The 17,076-nt window shown below is 39.2% G+C and overlaps 1 protein-coding gene across 3 annotated transcripts in view; it reads right to left on the bottom strand.

Moving 5' to 3' along the window:
* TGFBR3 (transforming growth factor beta receptor 3) overlaps positions 1-17,076 on the bottom strand; it is a 193,838-nt gene that overhangs the window by 166,342 nt on the left and 10,420 nt on the right. For all 3 annotated transcript variants that reach the window (XM_061121401.1, XM_061121399.1, XM_061121400.1), the window contains exon 2: positions 3,901-4,080. In XM_061121401.1, coding sequence (XP_060977384.1) covers positions 3,901-3,961 — 61 coding nt within the window. In that variant the 5' untranslated portion in view covers positions 3,962-4,080. The remainder of the gene's footprint in view (positions 1-3,900; positions 4,081-17,076) is intronic.

The raw sequence follows: 17,076 nt of genomic DNA, 5'->3' as shown, positions 1-17,076 counted from the left end.
TGAAGCTTAAGCCCTCAGGAGCAAGCATTAACTTTTTTTAACTTCCCATTTTCTTCAGATACATTCTAGGATTGAAGAGAAGATAAAATTCATGATAAAAGCCTAAGGTAATTTATACTCAGGAGGCATTAGGGTCCCTACACAGCTCTTGTTCAAGTCCATGGCCCTCCCTCTGCACAATGGTGTATAATAACCAAGGAACAAGGGAGGGAAGGAAAAGTGTGAGTTCTGTCAAAGCAACCACTAACGCCGGGATGTGGCTTGCTTCCTTCACCCTCAGCCACAAGCAGAGAAGGAAGGCTTTCAATGAAGGCCCACACGCAGGCATCTACTATTCCATCTCAGGCTCATTTTATGTGCTGTGCTGGGCTCGTCTGCTCCCTGGCTACATATCTGAAGGAAGCCTTCACCACTTCTGCTGGCAAGAACTCTATAATAGAGCTTCACAGCCGTGTCCGCGGAATAAGAATACAAACAAAGAAGGCTCATTACTTGAGGGTCCTTTCACTCTGATGACTTACATACGTCTCCCCTAAGAACAAAGGGGTTTAACTGGTTCCCGGATGCCTCATTGGTGGCTACTCATCTGGTGTTGAATCAATCAAGTGAAGAGGTTCATTCATTCCACACGGAAGGTCTCCTACATAGAGGCTCTAGTGGACTGGTGGATGGGCTGGATTCTACAGCCAAACTGCCTGGGTTCAAGTCCTCACTCTGCCACTTATTAGTTATTGAGTCTCAGTTTTCTTGTGAGGAAAAATGCAGATGACGATAATAATACTAATACCACCTCACAGTGTTCTTTTATAAAGACAAAATTAGCTGGCAGAGAGCAAGCCTGAGCTAAATGTCAGCCTACGTGCCAGGCACTGTGGCCTTTGTGGCCAAGGAGGCCACATTCTTAGCCTTACTTTCTGAGGCTGCAGTTTGAATACTAAGATTTAACAATGCATGCTTTTGACTACAGGGGGGATGGAAAGAGAGAGAATCCAAACCTCAGAATGAAATCCACAGCTTTGTTCTGACATTTAAGGTCCTCTAAAATGCACCCCCATCCTTCCTTCTAACATCCCCAAGACATCCTCAGACACCCCCAGACATCCTCTACATCCCCAAGCAGCTGTCTGGGGCATCTGTTTCTTAAAACAACATCAAGAGTCTTCCTGGCAGTCTAATGGTTAAGACTCCACACTTTTATTGCAAAGGGAGTAGGTTTGATCCCTAATCAGAGAACTAAGATCCCATATGCTGTATGGAACAGTCAAAAAAGGCAAAAACAGACAAACAGAAAAAAACAACATCAGACACCTAAGTGCCACTGTTCTGCCCTCTGCTCACCCTCAATGTCTTCCCCTTTCTTAAGTCATCCTGGTCTTCAAAACATAGCTCAAGACATAGACTTCTACAGAGCCTTCCCAAGCTGCTCTAACCAGGGTCATTTGGCTTTTATTCACCATGCATTGATTATTTTGTTACATGGTTATATTCTATATGCCTAACTAAAGTACAAGCAACTAAAAATGATGAATCTTATATCTCTTTGTATATCCCTAAGTGCTCTGTCTCTGTAAACCATTCAATATCACAGAAACCCAAGTCTATGCCCCGACTAGTAATGCTGAAGAAGCTGAACAGTTCTATGAAGACCTACAAGACCTTCCAGAACTAACACCCAAAAAAGATATCCTTTTCATTATAGGGGACTGGAATGCAAAAGTAGGAAGTCAAGAAATACCAGGAATAACAGGCAAATTTGGCCTTGGAGTACAGAATGAAGCAGGGCAAAGGCTAATAAGAGTTTTGCCAAGAGAACACACTGGTCATAGCAAACACCCTCTTCCAATACCACAAGAGAAGACGCTACAGATGGACATCACCAGATGGTCAATACCAAAATCAGAGTGATTATATTCTTTGCAGCCAAAGATGGAGAAGCTCTATACAGTCAGCAAAAACAAGACAGGGAGCTGACTGTGGCTCAAATCATGAACTCCTTATTGCCAAATTCAGGCTTAAATTGAAGAAAGTAGGGAAAACCACTAAACCATTCAGGTATGACCTAAATCAAATCCCTTATGATTATGCAGTGGAAGTGACAAACAGATTCAAAGGATTAGATCTGATAGACAGAGTGCCTGAAGAACTATGGATGGAGGTTCATGACACTGTGCAGGAGGAAGTGATCAAGACCATTGCCAAGAAAAACAAATGCAAAAAGGCAAAATGGTTGTCTGAGGAGGCCTTACAAATAGCTATGAAAAGAAGAGACACCAGAGGCAAAGGAGAAAAGGAAAGATATACCCATCTGAATGCAGAGTTCCAAGGAATAGCAAGAGAGATAAGAAAGCCTTCCTCAGTGATCAGTGCAAAGAAATTGAGGAAAACAATAGAACGGGAAAGACTAGAGATCTCTTTAAGAAAATGAGAGATACCAAGGGAACATTTCATGCAAACATGGGCACAATAAAGAACAGAAATGGTATGGACCTAACAGAAGCAGAAGATATTTCTCTCTTTTGTTTTCCTACTACTTTTCAATGAGATTTTAATTAAGATCACTTTTAATGTACCAGCTAAAAGGAAAATAACTTTGCAATCATGAGACAAAGTGAAACTGCTGGTAGAGAGAATGGGCAGTTCAAATTCACACACCAGCATTCAAAAAAAACTTTCCCTCAAGATATTTGCAACAAGAGTGTCATTCTTTCTGCTTTCCAATCTCATAAACCAAGTTCTGCAAAGTGACTTCCACTCATTCTGCCTACATATGACTCCTGGTCTGAGTCAACTGAAGCCTTAATGGTGGTCCAGCTTCTTCAGTATACCACAGAGGTGAATAGTAGAGTTGTGACTAAGTGAGCTCATAAACTAAGAATACCCTTCTAACAATATTCATTGTTAATCTATAATTGTTTGTCACAGTACTTGGCTGTATTGCACACTCAATGCATGCTTATTATTATCACTCTCATGTCACCTGTATGTGCACTTCAACAGTCAAAACCAAGAAGCTAATCATTTTTTAAGTCAATGTGTGTCTTCTTAAGGCCAGCCAGTTTTCAAAACTGGCCCAACAAATTAGCTCTAATATAGCTCATTACAAAAGAGACACAAAGCAAATTATAACAAAATAGAGCAAATTAAGTTTCTAAACTTGTTAAGTAACCCTGACTGCCTACACTAAGATGTTGATGTGAGGGATCCTATACTCTTATTTAAGGAACAGTGTTCCAACCAAACCATTTGCTTCTGCTCATCTACAATCTCACATTCTGATGGCCTCTAGGAAGCACAGTATATTTCCGTATTTTTTCATTTTTATATTTTGTTTTGTTCTGTTTCTCACCACACCATGTAAGTTGTGGGATCTCAGCTCCCCAACCCAGGCCCTTGGCAATGAAATTATAGAGTCCTAACCACTGGACTGCTAGGGAATCCCCTCTGTAGTTTTTTAAAAATCACATCCTAAAATACCTGAAATAGGCAAAATTAAATATCTCCTAAGTAGCCTGTGCTAGCAGTGTCACCTCTATACAAAAGATCTATTTATTTTACAATAAAGAACCAAAGGGCTTTCTTGAAATTCTTATTTAGGACAAGAAAGTAAATGTAATCTCTGCATGTAACAAACTTAAGTGGGTTTAAACAGCATATTTGTTCCCTAGCCACCTCCACACTGAAGTATCTGCGTCGCCAACATTCGAATATCTAGCACTAGTGTAGTAAGATATAATATAGGCAAACACATTATGTATCTGTAGAGGAGTCAAGTATTTTATTCCTTGAAGAATGTAAATACTCAAGCTCTGCATAAACATCACATATTCTAAATTTTTCTAGAATGAAGAAAAATATATCCAAAGAACACAATGAACATGCAATTTGTATTATGCAACTTACCTGCAGTTGCTAAGCAGGAACTCATTAAGGCAAACAAGACAATCACACAGTGAGAAGTCATCTTTATTTCTCCAAAAGTGTGTCCTGTTCAGTCACCTCAGCCTGTAGTGCTTCAGGTTATAGACAATCTTTGCAAGTCAAAAGTGGCTTTAAAATCCTTCTTTCCAATTTTCAAATTGCCTGTAAAAATACACATTTTAAGAAGAAAACTTAATGCAGGAATTTCTGTTCATAAATACATATTAAAGTGAAATGAAGAATTCCTAAAAAGTATAAGAAATTTACCTTAAAAGATGCCTAGATAGCACTCAAGCAAACTGTGGGGGGGAGGGGGGGGGCAGGCAGTAATGACCAAATAAAGATTTTTACAGCAAATACTTTTGCAAATACATGTTTGCTTTGATGTTTTAAATCTTTGGTTTTATATTAAAGTTTCAAGAGTATAGAATAAACTCAAGGTACACCTAAACATAACATCATCAGTTATGTTGGAACACTAAGCAATGACACTTAATAAGTGAACTTCAGGAAAAAAAAAAAAGACCAACTCTGATTAGAACTCAATCTAAGATGCAAACTATTATATATAGCATAGATAAACAACAACATCCTATGATAAAGCACATATAAAAATATTTTTTATATTTTTATTTTTATTTTATAAATTTTTTAATATTTTTATTTTATTTTTTTATATTTTTTATCAATATCCTATGATAAAGCATAACAGAAAAGAATGTGAAAAAGAATATATATGTGTATAACCAAATCACTTTGCTATACAGCAGAATTTAACATAAAATTGTAAATCAATTATAGTTCAATAAAATTTTTTAAAAAGAACTCAATCTAATGTTATAGTGACAGACCTATCACAAGGATCAAATTAAAATATTAATTTAGAATCAATCTGAAAACATAAGGAACCATTAAAAAGCAAAATTCTTATTTCAACTGTTTGCCAACATTTTAACATGTGAAAACTTGTCTCTCAACTCCATCTGAGACTATCTGGTTACTTGACTAGAGGATCCAAGAGGCTTTTTTAAGACTTTTCCTATCTAGAGCCTTGAAATGACAAGTTTTGTGAAGGTGGGATTAACTGGAATATTCTCCGATGACCCTAAAAATTACCTCATTTAGACACTGCAACGTATTGATAAATTTTCCTACCTTATCTCCCTGAGTCTAGCACAACTCACAGAAGCTGCAATTCAACAAACATTTATTGACCACCTACTGTGTTCCAGGTGTTGCATTAGGACATGATTCCTGGTGTCAGGAATAAAAATTATCTGACAACCGGATAAAAGTATGAAGACCCTGCCTGATCTAAGCTTCAGGCAAGGCAGGATCGCGCGTTTCTAGGATCCACCTCAAACAGCTAGAGACTGCAGCCCTGTTACCCAGAGTCAGATAAATGCATCCCCAGAAAAAGCATGCTACCTTCAGACACAAAGCTAGTTTGGGCACTTGCAGACACAGTACAAATATATAAAAACAATGGCAAAATGAGTTTGAATTAAATGGTTTTAGTTCACTGCATCAAGTGTGAAGAGAAAGATATTTAAAATGCATCTCTGTAGGAGTAATACTAATGGCCTTGGAGAAGGAAAAACAATAGGGTGATTGGGGTACAGAGGTAGGAGAGGGAGGGAACCTTTTCAGTGAACTCCCATTTGGGTTTTACAAGTATTACCTACCCAGCAATAATAACAATAAAGTTCGAATTTCAAAGATAATTTTTATATATGCCTTAAAACTAAACTATTACATATGCAGGAGGCACTGTGGTCCAGTCTTGGTAGGAAAATGGTTTTAAAAGCCTAGTATGAGTAAAATACAGGCTAGAGTGGCAGTAAAAGGTCTGCACAGGTGTGAATCCACTCTGCCACCTCCCAAATGGGTGATGTTGACTGGATATTCTGCATGGATGAAACTATCCTACAAACTATTGTGAGGATTAAATGAGTTAACATAGATACATTGTTTAGAACAGTGCCTAGCCAAAAAAAACAAAAAAAGAACAGTGCCTAGCTCATAATAAGCAATGAATAAATGTTAGCTATTATTATCATTACTGGTCCATTCCCTTTGAGGTATATTTACACCAAGAAAGCAGAAAAATTAGGGTATAGCTATTTACATAATTTTTAGCTACTGAAAAATACTACAAAATAAACATTACAATGGACACCAAAAGGAGATAAGCTAAAGAGCAGATCACTAAGAAAACAAAGTTATCGACAAAATTGAGGCACAGTTCATTGGTGGCACAATGGTCTTATCTCCAAAACTGACATAACTCTGGACACCATAAAATTGTTTCCAATCACTGCTTAAAGTGATTGTCACCATAATTCCACATCACCTCAGATGTAATGGAAGTCTCCTCGGTTATCTGAAAAATCAATGACCAAAAAAAAAAAAAAAAAATCAATGCCAGCAAAGGGAATCTGTCCCTATTTTTTTCCCTTCAAAAAATTAGATTTCCTGAATGGATGGATAAGGAAAACTCTAGAAGAACATACCATTTCAATAAATACTAAAAAGGCAACTTTTATAAAGCAAAACCCTATAAGGAGACCTCAGAAGATGACTTCCCAGAGGATTTTTATGGTGCACACAAACCACATAACCAGCACGAGGCTTGTAGGGATATTTAATGAACTTGTGTCACCCCCTGCCCGCAGCTGCAGAGGGTCTATGGGGCTGTGCACCTTAATCCAGGGCTTAAACCAAGTCTGAATGAACCTGGACAAGAAAGGCAAACGGTTCTATTAAAAATATAGACTGCAAATTGCTGACAAGAATATTGGGTAATTATTAAAATGCAGCAATTACAGATATAATAGAGCCAAGCTAAACAGTTTGATGCCCAAAGGCAAACCACAGCAAGTTTACACCGGATCTTAAAACATCTCCGAGGAAGTCCAAGACAAGTTGAAACTTACACACTGCTGCTTGGAACAAAGAAGGAGCTTTTCTTCTTTTAGCTTAAAAGTCCCTCCACAATGTAACTTGTTCAAAAGAGAAAATAAACTGCAGAGAGTTTTTGTCTAATCTTCCCAATGTGGTGACAGGATCCTAAGGCAGAGGAGAATAAAAAGGGAAGTGTGTCGTTCCATTCACTGGAACTCCAGTTTTGGCCAAGACTTGCACATATCAGCAGCTGAACACACAACCTGGGGATCAGTTCCCTAACTAGAACACAGGATGATCAAAAGCTTCGAAAAAGTCACAGATCTGGAACAAAACTAGGGAAATACCAATTCTTTTCCTTCTCTGAGGTTATATCACACTCAATCTGCACAGACCAGGGACTCAACCCTGGTTTTCTGACCTCTCTGTATCTCTTTGGACTTTAAGAACAAATAGCTTTCTTTAGAAATATAAATAGGGTGCTCGAAATCTTAAAAGAACAATTTGAAAGATACTGTGAAACAGTCATTTTGCCCATATTTCAAAGTAATGTATTCCATCCAAAGGGTACCAAAACTTACAGTATCCACAAATGAACAAAAAATAATTCTGAGTGAGACCTTAATGGAGTTTTTAAAAAATGAATGTGATACTAATTCTTCTAATTTCCCCTGAGTCTATTTCTAAGGTCATTAAACTTAGAGCATTGCCCCACATTCTCTAGTGATACAAGGAGTTCACAGGGAAAGACCAGGATAAGCTGAAAACCCCTACCCAAATGAGTCCTGAAATACATCATAGTTTTCTGAACTAATAGCCAAAAGGAATTGGTTGGGAACAATTGGTATTTCCTGGGTTGATCAGGATTTTTTTAAGAGCAAACCTTGCTCTATCTTAGAGGGAAAACGTGGTGAAACAACGCCTGGCAATAAGCTTACAGCCAGCAAAAAAAATTGGTAACTTCCCCTTAGATAGCTAACACAGTGGCTATGAACATGAGATTATTCAAAATCAGAACCTACAATTAGCTTCCACCCAATCAGTTTCTCAATTAAAAGAATTAGCCTGCTAAAGATAACATGAACAGCTTTTAAACTTAGACGAGCTCAACAGAATTCATAGATGAAGAGGAGCCCAATCTCCAAGACCAGCCCTTGCCCAAAATATTAACAATAAGGCAGAGTCAAGACTAGAAACCGGGTCTTCCCATGACAGCACTCCACCTTGCAGTTCGAGGTCTGTTGCCACAAACTAGGAACCGTTTTCTCTCCCTCAGTGCTCAACCTCTAGAAACAGAATGTTTTCTCCAAGAGAGAGGGAAGCCTGCCATAGCTGCCATCAGACATCGGTACTTCCATGTTGACTTGTGCACTTTGCACAAATCATTACTGATCACAAACTAAGACTTGACTTCCGGACTGCAGGTGGTAGTCATGATAGATAAACAATCCTTGGTGATGCTGTATGACTAAGTTCTCTGAAGATAAAGCACAAATCTTTGCATCGTCGTATCTTAACACTATGACTGTTCAGCCCCCAATATGGAAAATATTCATCAAATGTGAAGATCTTAAAGATGTGTATATTGAGTGGAATAAAAAATGACCCATTCCCTAAACCCAAATAGGTAAGAACACCTGATTTTCTGGTCCTTCAGCATGAAAAGGTTTTCTAGCAGATCATTAAAATGTTTCTAGTCTGCCATTTAAGTGATTTTTTTGGAGAAAGGTATACTGTTAAGTCTGCAAATGGTTAAATAAAAGCTGGTAGAAGAATTACTCTGATGGATATTAAACATGTTATTCAGGGGATTTTAAAAAAAGGCAGGATGGATGACATCAATATATAGCTTGGCAGCCTGAAAAAAGGTGTGTACAGGATACAGAACAGATACTATTGTTTGATGACATTTGGATGCCCTTTGAGATCTGTACACAGAGACAGCAAAACCACCTTACTGAGTCACAACAGCAATTCTCCCATTTCTCTACAACACAGAGAAACTGGCTAATCCCAAATCCCTGTTTTCAGACAGACTTGGCACAAAGAGGGGAAAAGTCCTGGATGTGGATAAGAAATCTTTGGAATTGCATCCAAGTATAATCAATATTCGATAAATATTTACTATGAGGAGCCAGGCACTGTTAAAGATATCAAAGATATAGCAGGGGAAAAAGGAGCCAAAAATCCTGCCTTCATGGTGCTTATATTCTAGTAAAAGTAACACCATCTACTACATTAAGCAAGAATTTAATTTCCTGAGCCTCATTTCTCCCTTCAGTAAATCTTTATTGCTTATTCCATGAGAGGCAATAGGAATATAATGGCCACAAAAAGAGACATATTCTTTTGCCCTTGTAGTCTTAAAGTGTGGTGGGATAACCAGCAAATAATCACCAAAAAAATGTAATTATAGGCTATGATAAGAACTCTTTTTTTTTTTTAAGAGCTCTTTAAAAAAGTATCACCACTTGAAGGATAAGTAAAGATTTAAAAGCTCTGGTGAAGGATAACATTACAGATACAGGAACCATTACAAGTCACTGATGCTGAAGGGTTGGCTGCAGAGTCAACAGGAAGGGAAAGGAACAGGGTCAAGAAGGAGTTTAAGCAGGAAAGTGGCATGAGCCCAGTAGGTTTTTAAAGTGTCCCTGGTACGGGCAATGAGGAAAACAGTATGGGGGTGGTTTAGTTGCTCAGTTGTATCAACTCTTTGTGACCCCACGGACTCTAGTCTGCCAAGCTCCTCTGGCCATGGAATTTTCCCAGCAAGAATACTGGAATGGGTTGCCATTTCCTTCTCCAGGTAATCTTCCTGACCCAGGGATTGAACCTGCATCTCCTGCATTGCAGGTGGTCTCCTACACCTCCCACATTGCTAGTAGATTCTTTCCCACTGAGCCACCAGGGAAGCCCAGGTGGAAAACAGCTGGAGGTTTCTCAAAAAACTAAAAATAGAACTACCATATGATCCAGCAATTTCACTTCTGGCTATATATCTAAAGGAAGTTAAATCACTGCAAAAGAGATATTTGCAACCCCATGTTCACTGCAGCATTATTTACAGTAGCCAAGACATGGAAACAAACTACATGGCCACTGATGGATGACTGGATAAAGAAAATGTGGTGTGTTTATAAAGGAATATTACTCAGCCAAAAAAAGAAGGAAATCCTGCCATTTGCAACAAAACTGACAGATCTCATAGTCAATATGCTAAATGAAGTAAGTCAGAGAAAGACAAATACTATATGAGCTCACTTATCTGTGAAATCTAAAAAACTGAACTCAGGAACAGAGACCAGATTGGTATTGCCAGAAGTGGGAGTGAACGGTAGAGGAAACGGGTGAATGTAGACCAAAGGTACAAACTTCCAGTTATCTAAATAATTTCTGGGGATGGCATGTACAACATGATGACTATAGTTAACAATACTGTATTGTACATTTCAAAGTCAGTGAGAATCAATCTTAAAAGTTAACACAAGTTATAAAAAAGCTGTTAACTATATGAGGTAATGGATGTTAACTTACTGTGGTAATCATTTTGCAATATACAAATCATTATGCTGTATTTTATGCAATGTTACGTGTGAATTAAATCTCAATAAAACTGAAAAAAATTAATTAAAAATAAATAAAGACTTCTCTGGGTACCATGTGGGGAACACACCAAGGGAGCCCAGAGTGCTAAGATGATCAGTTAAAACTCTTGACAGCAGTCAGACAAGAAAGGTGGTTTAGATTAGAATGGAACCTCAGTTTCTTCATTTGTAAGAAAATAAACTAAAGAAAGCTGAGCGCTGAAGAAATGACGCTTTTGAACTGTGGTGTTGGAGAAGACTCTTAAGAGTCCCTTGGAATGCAAGGAGATTAAACCAATCAATCCTAAAGGAAATCAGTCCTGAATATTCATTGGAAGGACTGATGCTGAAGCTGAAACTTTAATACTTCGGCCACCTGATGCAAAGAACTGACTCATTGGAAAAGACCCTGATGCTGAGAAAGATTGAAGGCAGGAAGAGAAGAGGATGACAGAGAATGAGATGGTTGGATGGCATCACTGACTCAAAGGACATGAGTTTGAGCAAGTTCCAGGAGTTGGTGATAGACAGGGAAGTCTGGCATGCTGCAGTCCATGGGGTCACAAAGAGTCAGCTATGACTGAGCGACTGAACTGAACTGAAACTAACCTTACCTACATCACAGTGTGGTAACAAGGAATCAAATGAAATTGTACATGTAACAGCCCAAAAGCTGTATTACTTATCATTAGCAGCCTGTCTCTATCACAGGGAATTATTATCCTGAAGCCTAAAGATTAAGTTTCAATATTCTGTGCCTGCCAGTGGAAAGGAAAAAAGGAAGACCACTCTTGAGCTACCTGGGCTTCACGTGGTTCAGACAGTATAGAACCTGCCTGACAATTGCAGGAGATGCAGGTTCGACCCCTGGGTCAGGAAGATCCCCTGGACAAGGAATGGCTACCCAATCCAGTATTCTTGCCTGGAGAATTCCATGGACAGAGGAGCCTGGTGGGCTACAGTCCATGGGGTCCTAAAGAGTTGGACACAACTGAGCAACTAACACTTTTACTTTTCACTTCACTCTTGAGCTACCTATACTTGTAGGTAGGAATTCTACATGAAGACCCAGTAAAAGAAGGCAGGATGCAGAGAGGGCACAAGAAGTACAGAGAAGCTGGGCTCTGTTCTCCTATACCCCTCCAGGGCCTGGTCCACCCTCACTCTTGGTTAAGAGTGTAACCAACACATCTCTGGCCCCAGCAACCTTAATTTCCTAGGGGCTGACCTTCAGTCAGTCCTTAAGAGCCCTCTGTCTATCCCAAGCACAAGAGATCTCACTGCCCAAGCAAAATACAGCATAAAGAGGAGGGTGGGCCTGAATACATCTCACAAGGTTGTAAAAGATCAGGTTTTGTTCAAGTTCAAACAAACTAGGACTGATATTTTTAACTCACCCTTGCAGTATTCCAAGAACCACCTTTCACATTTAATATTTCTTTATCTAAAGATTTCAGTTGCTTTTTAATTTTAAGCTAGAATTCACAGAGAACTATTCTTGGGGGTTCCAAATCTGGCTTACCCAGATGTCTTACATTGGACCAGTCATTTAGCCTCCATCAACCCCTCATCTGCAAAATAGTAATGATATTTTGATTGTAATATATGAGACAGAATATGGGCATGATACCTAAAACAATACCTGGCCCACATAGTACATTTTTTTTTCCATCCAGTACGTTTTAAAAAAATAATAGTCATCGAAGTTTCTATGGTTAAAATATATAGTCTTTAAAAAAAAAAAAAGGCAAACTACCAGTCACAGTATAATATAAACAGCAGTTTACATCAAAGTTTATATTTATTTTTGGATTAGACTTTGTCACCTAGAATTTCAGAAATTCCCTCTATCACCAAAAAGTAATGATTCCAAACCTAATACAAAAGTCCTAAAGACAGTTATAATATTGCAATGCTGTTCCAAAAAGGCAGTAAAGCTACTGCCTCAACAGCTCTTGTATAAGTTACAAAGATCTGGCTGCATGGCCCTTCTCAATTAGCCTCAGGGGTTTAGCCAGGGGGCTTCGGAGCTCAGCCTGGCACCAAACTAACCCAGATGCCTAGAGGGAAGAATCAGCTATCACCAAAAGGCTTTATTAAATCACAAAGCAGCAATCATTCCAGCCAAAGCAGCACAGCTGAATATTCTCAGGTCCTAGCTTGCACCAAGTCATTTAAAAAAGCTTTGGGGTGGGACTTCTCTGGCAGTTGAAGGGCTAAGACTCTACACTTCCACTGCAGGGGGGATGGGTTTGATCCCTAGTCAGGGAACTAACATTTCACATGCTGTGTGGCATGGCCAAAAAATAAATAAAAAGTGCTACATCTCCTAGACCTCCAACAGACTATTTTGTACAACATATACTAATTTACCAAAACATTTGATTCACATCTTTATATGCAGGGATTCTGCAAATATATGAATTCAGGATAAACACTCCAGCAATAAGGCTATTTTGCTAATCACAATTAAGCACGTTTTTTTATTCCTCTCACTGACTTCCAAGATAAAATTCTTTCTCTTGGGTGGGGATAATCGCTCAACAGATACATTTTGATCACTTAACAGATATTATTTGGTAAAGAAAGGGTTCAGCCACCCAGGCTTGTGAAACATTCAGAATTAAAACCCTTTGATGGTTGCCCACTGCTATCAGGATAAAGACCAAAATATTTTGCGTGGTTGCTGGATGTTGCCAACTTAGTCTCACCTCATCCTCTGCATGCTCCATCCATGCTCACCTTAATTCAGTTCTACAAAAGGGTCAAGTCCTTGCTTCCAGAAGTGACCTTCACTGTGTTGGAATTCAATGACCCGCCATGGTTCCCCTAACATAGCCAATTTCTAACATCTTCAAGGCTTCAGGTCTCTGTATAAGCATTACTTCTTTAAGGAAGCCTCCTCTGAGTCTCTTGAAATTAAACTTGGACACCTAGAATATGGTGCAGTCCACCCCCAAAGTAAATCTCCATGCAATTACTTCCTTCCAGGTGTGGCTTTCCTACTCATCTGTCCATTTCAGAAACAGAGATGACAGTTGCCCTGGCTCACTCAGCATATAGACGGCAACCAGTGAAGGTACCATATGGATCTCAAGTATAAAATACTATCTTGTACATTACATTAAAAGTAGTATGAAAAGACGGTGAGTTATCAGAACATCTCTCAATAATAAATGAATGGTTTCCCTGGTGGCTCAGACGGTAAAGAATCTGTCTACAGTGCAGGAGCCCTGAGTTTGATCCCTGGGTTGGGAAGATCCCCTGGAGAAGGGAATGGCTTTGCATCCAGTATTCTTGACTGAAGTATTACATGGACAGAGGAGTCTAGTGGGCTACAGTCCAGGGGGTCGCAAAGAGTAGGACATGAGTGAGCAACTAACACTTTCACACTTTCTTTCACTTTCCAACAATTAAGAATTGTATTTAAGAAAGACCCTATACCTCAGGCAGCCTCAAAGGAACAGCAGAGACAAGAATTTGGGTATCAACACATTTCACAAGCTCAGACAAGTCACTTCATTCTGGGCTTTAATTTTTTCATCTCTAATATGAAGAGATTAAGCAAGAAAATCTTTTATTCTCTACCTTACTTATAATTGTCATTATAAGAGCTAAAAACTAATCCTGAATCTCTCCTATAAAATGAGACTTCAAATACACTTGTGGAAATGTGAAACACATGATCATGGAGTAGCTAGCTGGAATGACAACAAAATTGCAAAGTATTATCCTAGAAAAACATTCAACTTGACAATGTAAGTGTAAATAAAGTATTAATACTACATTTTTTAACGTACAACTTATATAAACAAAAAATATTTAAACAAATTATCTTATAAGCAAGAAAAGAAATCACAAAAGCTGAATTTTGTCAGATCTGCCTATTTTATCAAAATTGCCATTTTTATTTTACTCCTCAAACGCCATGAATTCTACTTGTTCTCCTCACCTCATTTCAAAAGTCACTTCTGATTACTCCCATTCCTCTGTAAACACTGTTTCCTTAACATTTTGTGTATAATTTGTTCCATGTTATCCTCTACTTAGAGACAACTCAGAATGTTAGAAATAGATAACATTTACTCCAACCCTTTAATTTTGCAGATTAGCAAACCAAGAATTAAAAAGGCTCAATGACTGGTCCACTGATACACAGCTAGTTAGTAGCACAGCCAAGACTTGTCCACAGGCTGCTTTGTAATTATTCTGGGGCCGTTCATGTGTTTCTACAACATTCGCCTTCCTTTTAGAGGCTAACACCCTGCCACCTTCTTTGGACCCCACAAAATGTCTCAGTTACCATCTCTGGGGCACCATCTCTGTTTTTCACAATTTCTCATTTCAACCTCTCAAAAACCCAAGGAGACAGATTTCTTTAACTTCATTTTATAGTGAGAAAAGTGAGGCTTAAGATGTTAAACCACCCCCAAGCTAGTATATCCTAGCACCAGGATTTGAGCCCAGGTCTGTCTGATTCCACAGTCTATGATCTTAACTACTACAAACAGGAACTTGTCTACTGTGAACACCAACCAAGCCCCACACAGTCACTTTCTGATAGTGGCAGCCTGATTAGATCTGACATAGGGAGAAGTTACTTTGTTTTGTAACCATGCTCAATCACAGCAGTTTTATTTTATTTCATTCATTCATTATTTATTACCACCTACCAAGTACCAGATGGCGCTAGTGGTAAACCCGCCTGCCAATGGTCTTAGGTCTTATGCAGGTTCAATCCTTGGATTGGGAAGATCCACTGGAGGAGGGCAGTATTCTTGCCAGGAGAATCCCATGGACAGAGGAGCCTGGTGGGCTACAGTCCATGGGGTCGCACAGAGACGGACACGACTGAGGCAACTTAGCAGCAGCACCATGTACCAGAGAGTTTCCCTGGTGGCTCAGTGGTAAAGAATTCACCTGCCAATGCAGGAGACACAGGAGACGCAAGTTCAATCCCTGGGTTGGAAAGACCCCCTGGAGAAAGAAATGGCAACCCACTCCAGTATTTTTGCCTGGGAAATCCCATGGACAGACAAGCCTGGCGGGCTACAGTCCATGGGTCGCAAAGAGTTGGATGTGCCTTAGCAACTAAACAACCACCATGTACTAGAGACTGTTCAGACAGCTCATACATTTTTAGTGTTCAGGAAACGGTAGCTTTGATTTTTAACTAGGTCACTGACAACAGCTCCATTCAAGACAATTTACTTTCAATTTGATGGTTTTGAATCCCAGGGTTAAATAATGCTACAGCTTTGTATAGGGCCAATAACATCCTCCTAAGCCTTTGACTTCCTTGGCTGAGCTTCCTGTCCTGATGAGGCGGGCTCTGTAGAAACCATGCTGATGTTATCACAAAAAGAGAGAGAGGTAAGTAACTCTAAAAGGACGGTTACACTAATATAAATTAGCTCTATACTCAACCCAACCCCCTACCACAAGAATTGGATGCTTCTTCAGAAGTATAATTTACTACCCCTTGGGTTTAAGTCATTAGTTTCAAAGGACTATACCCCCACCAGCACTACTGACAAAAGCAAGTAGTAATTTCTTTTTTGTTTTTTCTTCTTGGCCACACTGCACAGCATGCAGAACTTCCCTAATGAGGGATCGAACTGGTGCCCTCTGCAGTAGAAGCGCAGTCTTAACCACTGGACCACTAGGGAAGTGTGCAAATGGTAATTTCAACTGCTGTCTTGCAAAGGGTTAAAACCTCTCTTCAAAATTAAGACAGTAATTTAATTTTTAAAAAATCCATACTCCAATGTCCTTTTTGTCTAAACTAAAGAATTCTTTTCAAAGAAATTAGAACATCAAAGCAAAACTCAGGAGTTTGGCCTGGCAGTCTCAAGACCATTCCTTAGGGCATAGCCCCGAAGCAACCCTAGAAGGCTCAGTGAGCGGCCCTGTGCATGGGCCCAGAGCCAAGGGAAGATGTCAGGGCCACAAGGAAATTCTGCTCCTCTGCCCCATACCGTCTCCCCCAGCTCTTCTGTTTAATGCCGTGTTTACTTTTCATCTTCGTAGTCCCATGGGTTAAAGGGCAAACCAGAGGCAGAGAGAAACCACAGCAAGCCCTAGCCTGTCAGAGGTAAAATGGGAGTCTTCCCAAACCACTTTAAGGCTGAGCAGAACCCACTATCACTGCTTCAAGTCAGACAATTAAAAAGGTCAGTGTTCTAGTCTGACAGGTCATGAATGGGGATTTTAAAAAAATCAGATTCTCCCTCCAGACATACCTGATAGTGTTCCCTTTTCAATGCCATAAGTGTACATTTAACTGGATCTACAAGAAACCACAAATCTTGCTTCCTCTCATTTATATATTCATCCAACAAATATTTATCTATTTGCCTGCTCAGTCAGTGCCAGGTCTGTGTGGAGATTCAAAAGGGAATAAAATATACAAAAATCCCTGACCTTATGCAGCTTACATTCTAGTTGGGGGAGACCAAAACTATAAACAAGGTATATAATTATACATGAGACAGAGGTAAATGCTGAGAAAATTAATAAAACAGAGAAGCAAGGCAGGAAGGTTTGTTTATGTGCATGTTTGTTTGTTTCAAGTAAGGACCTAACCCTAACCCTAACCCTAAGAAGTGAACAGTGTAGATACCTGGGAGAAAAACATTACAAGCAAAGAAAACAGCACATGCAAAGGCCC

This window comes from Dama dama, chromosome 20, assembly GCF_033118175.1.
Source record: "Dama dama isolate Ldn47 chromosome 20, ASM3311817v1, whole genome shotgun sequence".
Classification (NCBI taxonomy): Eukaryota; Metazoa; Chordata; class Mammalia; order Artiodactyla; family Cervidae; genus Dama; species Dama dama.
This window is presented reverse-complemented; position numbering and strand designations above follow the sequence as displayed.